General features: G+C 55.1%; 1 protein-coding gene across 1 annotated transcript in view; it reads right to left on the reverse strand.

Moving 5' to 3' along the window:
* LOC113973001 (myomegalin-like) overlaps positions 1-6,256 on the reverse strand; it is a 34,032-nt gene extending 27,776 nt beyond the window's left edge. Inside the window, exons 1-4 of the mRNA XM_027694602.1 lie at positions 6,084-6,256; positions 1,295-1,350; positions 927-1,105; positions 368-478 (exon numbers count right to left, since the gene is read on the reverse strand). Of these exons, the coding sequence (XP_027550403.1) occupies positions 368-478; positions 927-1,105; positions 1,295-1,301 (297 nt within the window). The 5' untranslated portion in view covers positions 1,302-1,350; positions 6,084-6,256. The remainder of the gene's footprint in view (positions 1-367; positions 479-926; positions 1,106-1,294; positions 1,351-6,083) is intronic.
* Between the last annotated feature and the right edge of the window lie 472 nt (positions 6,257-6,728).

Consider the following 6,728-nt stretch of genomic DNA (forward strand, 5'->3'; position numbering starts at 1 on the left):
CACTGCCCACGGGGATGCATCAGAAGTGGCATGGGGAACCCCCACCTCACCGCAGAGCTTTGGGTGCTCCTGGCACGGGTGGTATTTTACCCTGCTGGTGTTGGGATGGGGTGTACCCACACCATCTGTCTGCCCCCAGCCTGGCTCTGCCACCCACCCCGGGCACCCCATCAGACTGGGGATATCCTCCCCAACTATTTCCCCACTCCTGTCAAAGGAAGAAAGGGGCAAACTCCTACAGCAGCTCCTCCAGCCCCAGTGCCTGATGCCCTCCCCCCGGCTGCACTCCGCTGACCCTATTCCCTCCCGGAAAAGAGAGGGCACTGGGAGGGAAACCCCCTCATCCCTGTCCCCCACAGGCGCTCACCCGCCGGTAGACATCGTCCCGGCTTTCCTCGCCCTTCTGCTGGACGCGCTCCTCCAGAAAGTAGATGCGCAGCTTGAGGCTGAAATTCTCCTTCTTGAGGTCGTTGAGGTGCTGGGAGAGCGTGCGGTACCCGTTAGCCATGGCCGGCGCTCCATGGGGCGGGCATCCCGGCACCCCTCACATGGCGCCGCCGGGGACACAGCCCAGGGTCCCTGCCCGCCCGCAGCTCCCGTCGCTGGCCCCGCTGCTCTCCCTTCCGTCTTTTTTCTCGCCTCCCAGAGCTATTTGAGGAATCGCTGGAGCGGGGACAGCGAGTGGTGAAACCCGAGCCCCGGAGGCCCCCACGCGCCACAGCCGGGAGGGCGGCGAGGGGGAACGTGGCGCCTGGGGGGGCTGAGCCCCCTCTCCCCCTGCCACCACCACCTGCCCCGCGTCCCCCTCCTGCGCTCCACACCCCACTGGTGTGCCCAGGGGATCCGGCACGTATCCTACAAGCACCCGACAGTGCTGGAAGGGTCCTGGCAATGTCACGGAGGTTCCTGGCACCCCGCGGTCTCACCTGCTCAAAGTCCCGCAGGGTCTGTGTCTGGGCGAGGGGACCCATCTCCAGATCCCGGAGGAGACACGTTTGCACCAAGGGACCAGGCTGGGGCTGAGCATTCAGGGGGCCACGGGACCCCCCTGGCTCAGCTGGCACAGGGTCCTCGTCAGCTTCACCCCATGACTCGTCTTGGGAAGCTGGGAGGGAGTGAAGGCGAGCAGCGCTCAGATGAGCAAAGTGGCTGCTCCACACACTGCCTGCCTCCGGGATGTCACCAGGAGAGACACGGGGATGCCTCGGGGACCAGAGAGCCACTGGCTCATCCGCCTTGGCAGGGCACGGGAACAGGGCATGCAGGGTACCAGGAGACTCTGGGGATGCCTTACCCTCCATGCGGCTGGCTCTGGGGAGCACGGCTGGCACGTCGCTGTTGCAGGGATCCCTGTGGAGAGGAGCACACCGCTGTGTCACACACGGCACCGGGGGTCCTGCCTCTGGGACCCCCCCACGTACCACCCAACACTGTGCCAGAGGGGCCAGGGAGGGCACACGGGTGTCCGTGCACACGTGGGGGTGCACGTGTGTGTTCCCACCGGGACCAGCCGGGCAGCAGCTCTAAGTGCAAAGACACGAGGCCCTGGGGGCTGTGCAGATGGCCGTGGCCCCTTAACAGCACTTTAACTCCATTAGCAGCCCTGGCAGGGACACCTGAGCCCCCGCAGCAGCCCCCCATGGCCCCTGGGAGGGGGTCTGGGTGCCTGAAGCAGGGCTGGCCCTGGCTGCTCTCCGAGGGGCCCTGTGCCTCTGTGCTATCATGGCTTACCAGCTCCCCACTGCAGAAGCAATCGGGTTTATTTTCAGCTGAGAAATGTGAGTCATTTCATGATTTAAAAGAAAGAAGAAAAACAAAACCTTAACAAATAAAAAAAACTGTGGTTTTTTTCTTTTAGAGAAATCTCAGTATTTATTTTCTAATCTCAGCTTTTTTGTGGGGTCCCATGAGCAGGGGGGTGGGCAATTGCCCCAGCACCAGGGTGGGCACAGTGCCCTGCCCTCATGCATGAGGCTGAGCCCCAAGAGCCAGGCAGAGCCAGCACATTCCAGTGGCACAAGCCATGGTAGGGGCCCTGGAACCACGTCCCCCAAGCCTTGCACACCACACCAGCACCCTGCAGCAGGGAACACAGCACTGCCAGCCTGGGAGGGAGCAGGGGAGATAGACATGGAGTGCCATGGCCCCTGCAACAACAACCTGTCACGGAGGGAAACTGAGGCATGATGGCTTTAAACACACAAGTACTTGTCAGGCATGGCCCTGCACCCTACCAGGCACTATAACCAGCATGATACCCAGAGGCACAACACCCAGAGGCACAGCACCCGGGGTACCAAAGGTGTGGTACCTGGAGGCGCCAGCACTCAGAGGTGTAGTGCCCAGACGTGCAGTGCCCAGAAGCCCCAAGGTAAAATAACCATAAGTATGATGTCTGAGGAGACCTGATACCTAGAGGCATCCAAATTTCAGTAACCAGAAGTGTGATGCCTGAGGAAACCTGATACCCAGAGGAACAACATCCCAAGGAGGCATGACCTCTGGAGGCATGACTCCCCACGAGGAGAGATACTCAGGGGTACGATACCCAGAGGTGAAAATCCCAGGAGCCATGATACCCAGACTTGAGATGCACAAGGATCCACAACACTCAAGGGAGCACTGTACCCAATGGAAGATATCCCAAGATGTGATAACCCCGGAGGCAAAATACCCAAAAAGGCACATAACATCCAAGGAGGCATGACACCCAGAAGTGTAATACCCAGGGACACAACAATCGAGGATGGATGACAGCCAAACACCTGATGCCCGAAGAGACATAATACCCAGAGGCACAACACCCATGGAAACACAGTACTGTACCCACAGAGGTGCAAATCCCAGGGATGCCATGGGATAATGATCAAGGAGCCAGGAAAGGGCTAAGGGTTACTATCTACAGCCTACACTCTGTAGCCTCCACATTATCTTTGTGGATGGAAATCTGCACAGCTGACATCAAGAAAGAATGACTTGGCCAAAGGAGAAGGTCCTGCTTTGGCTCTGACAAACTGCACAGAATGGAACAAAACTGTATGACTGGAACTTTGAAGGAAACTAAAAAACGCAAACTTTTCCTGATTAAGAATTATTTAAATAATAAAACACACACCACTGCAAATGCTAATAAGCTTAATGAAGTACATGCTGCCACATATATGACTGTTACCCAACTGTCTGCTTAGATCATGCTATATGTAACATAGGAGGAGGGGGCTAAGATTGGGCTGTATATAAGGAAGGTAAAAAATTCACTTAGTTAGAAAGGAGACTCGAAAATACCTTAGAGACAGTCAACAGGCTACTCTCCCCTCCCTTGTCCCAAGTTATGGATGCCTTCTTTCTGTGTACTATTATTATTACCTGGGTTAACACAAGCGTGCACCATCCTAAAAGGGAACAGAATGGGCCCAAAAATGTTGGAAAAACAAGACTAAAGCAATTATTTGTGCAGTATTGGGGGCTCACTAATCTTACATGCAAAAGAAAATCAAGGAGTCCCCTCTCCCCCCAAAAATGGCAGATGTAGAATATGCTGCTTTGAAATCAGAAAACGAGGAAGTTAAAATGCTATTGGCCACAGCTGAAAATAGGGAAAGGCAGCTGCAGAAACAGTTAGAGGAAGAAAAGGAGAAAAAAACCCAAAAATTGGAAGAAAAGATAGAGATGATGCTTATGCAGGCTGGCAATCACCTGACATCATACAGATTAGAAAACTGATTGTATCCCCTGAGGAATGGGATGAAAACATGTGGGGTGACCCCAATGACAGAAAACTGGAGAAAGATGATTCTTTGTCTCCTTCAAATCCCCATGAGTATGAAGCGAGATGCATTATGGAAACACAAAAAACAGCTGAACACTGGGAAGAGTGGGAAACCATACCCAAAAAACAATCCCATTCAATTTGATTCGGGTGGAGAATTTGTAAAAGTGCTGTGGCCATGAGGCAGATGGGACTGAAATCTGGCAGGTGGAATCCTATCAGTGCATACATAATAATGGTCCACACCTTCTGATTCCAGATGGGCCTCTTCAACTATTAATAACATTTCTAATAGATAAAGGAACACAAATTCCAATGTTAACACAGCAGGAGACAGAGAAGCTGGACAAGGTGTCAAAATCACTGGAGTGAATGGAGCAAGTGCTACGTGCCAAACTGCCAAGGTTAATTTGTGGCTCCCAGGCGATAAGAACATGTCCTCTCCTCACTTTGCAGTAAAAGATCACAATGAAAACATTTTGGGTTGCAATGTGCTGAGCAGCCAAACCTGGCAGCTGCTGCACAGCAGTGTTTGGTCCTTCCCTTCAACCCTGACCCTCAAAGAAATCCAGAGAGTACAGAGCATTCCCTCTGCACAGCGCCTGCCCTCCCTGATGCAAAAGCTACTAATAGACCACAATAACAAAGCTACTAATAGACCACAATAACAAATTTTTCTGCAACATGAATGGAACTTCTGAAGTAACAGATGATATGGAAAGACAAGTCATCTCCAGAGCCCACTCCCCATATAATTCACCCATTTGGCTAGTCAAAAAACTGGACTGGAAATGGCAACTAACTATTGATTACCAATGCACTGACAGTTTGGGAACAGATATTATCAATGCCAATACTGAGCCTTTAACCACTGCTGTGCCAAATATCAAGGCATTGGTAATTCAAATTCATGGAGCGTCCCACTCACGGATGGCAACCCTAGATGTAAAAGATATGGTTTTTATGGTTCCACTCCAGGAACACAACAAGGGTTGATTCACCTTCACATGGAAGGAAGTGCAGCATATTTTTAGTAGGTTGCCCTATTGATATAAACACTCTCCCACTATTGCTCATAATGCCCTGGCAAAAGTCTTAGCCACGATCTCTGTCCCACCAAAGGTTAGGATATATTAGTATATCCAGGATATCATCATGGAATCATCCCAGATTGTCCTGGTTTGGAAGGGACCTTAAAGACTACCTAGTTCCAGATCTCCTGCCATGGGCAGGAACACCTTCCACTAGACCGGTGGTTGCTCAGGGTCCCATCCAATCTGGCCATAAACAGTTCTAGGGATGGGGCATCCACAGCTTCTCTGGGCAATCTGTGCCCACAGAATGGGGGTTCAGTGAACATGGTTCCCATTGTAATCTGTGGCAAAAGGGGGCAGAAGAGCCAGAGAGAACACCAGACTTTAGCTACCACTCTTTCAATGACACTGGAATGAGATATTCCAGTCTTGAGAAGGGCTTGCTGTCCCTTGTACGGGCAGTAACACAACAGGAACAGATAAGGAATGAACAGAGTGAGAACATTTGGGGGAATACCCAACTGACTGATACCAGGCCAGCCTGTGCTCAGACTGGGACCATGGCAATGGTGCTAACAACCCAAAAATAACCTTATGCCTGGGAAACAAAATATTACTCCTCAGGGCCACCCTGAGGCGGGGCCAGCCTGGTGCCACATGGGCTCTAGGGTGAACAAGCAGAGCACCCGCTTGCCCACAGCCCGGCTGCGCAGCCAGCACCCCACACAGCAAGAGTGGCCATGGGGGTGCTGGGCCAGCAGGAGCCCCAGGCTCTGCCATGGCCATGGCTGGCTGGGCTGAGTGGGGGCTCCCCCCTCCCTCTCCCTGTGCCCAACACTGGGAATTTGTTTGCTGTGAAGGGGAGGCCACCACAGTGCTGCTGGGGCTGCAGGAGGACAAGAGCCCTTTCATGCTGGCCATGCCACCCTGGAGCACGGAGCAGAGCTGCCGGCACAGCGCAGAACGAGGGAGGCACAGCCCCAGGGCCTCCCACTCACCAGACAGCACTGCCCACCCCCATGGACCTTCAAGCCCTGGCACGAGGGGTGCCACGGGGCCCTGACTCAGAGCACCCACTGACTCACAGCATCTCCATGGCATCACACCAGGGCCACTGCAACCACTTGCTGGCACTGGCACCCCAAGGGTGCCATCGGGGAGAACACAAAGATAGCAGCCAGAGCCCCCATGGCACGTGGGCTGTGGGAGGGTGGCTGCTGCCCCACAGGAAAGCATCCCCAAAATGCCTGGCACCACTGAGCACACCGACAGCAACTCACCTCCCAGCTACTGGATCACCCCGCAGGCAGACAGATGGACAGAAGGACGATCGGAGGGATGGATGGCAGGCCCCAGCCCCGTGCTCAGCCACAGCCACTGTGGGTGCCAGTGGCTCTAGGCTGGCAGAAGGGCTGTGGCAAAGGCCAGGCAAGGCCAGGGCGAGTGTGGCAGCTCAGACGCCGAGCATGGCACATCCCAGCTCGCTGCTGACTCGTTGGCACAAATGTCTCAGTGGGGGCGGAGTGCCACCACGGGGAGGGAGGCACAGAGCGGGGGACAGCCGGCCACGAACGCTGTGGCTGCCCGGGTGTGCGTGCACAGCACACGGCACGGCCACCCACCGACCCACCGACCGCCTGCGCACAGGGCACGGCAACAAGGTCTCCATTGAGCACAACGGGAAGGGGGGAGCCGGGGGCCGGCGTTACCCACACTCCTGGAGAGGCCGGCTCCCGGCTCCCGGCGCTGCACCGCAGGCGTGGCAGCCGGCACAGCTCCCAAGGCCCGGCAGCCCTGGCTAGGTGCCGGCACAAACAGTCTGGCCAGTGGCTCTCAGGGTGGAATTGGGGACGGGCAGAGCCGGGGAATAGAAAGGAGGATGAAAACGGGGCTGGGGAGATGGAGCAACCAAGCTCCCTGCACCG

The sequence above is a fragment of the Neopelma chrysocephalum genome, unplaced genomic scaffold (genome assembly GCF_003984885.1).
Source record: "Neopelma chrysocephalum unplaced genomic scaffold, ASM398488v2 Primary Assembly neopelma1_98, whole genome shotgun sequence".
NCBI lineage: Eukaryota > Metazoa > Chordata > Aves > Passeriformes > Pipridae > Neopelma > Neopelma chrysocephalum.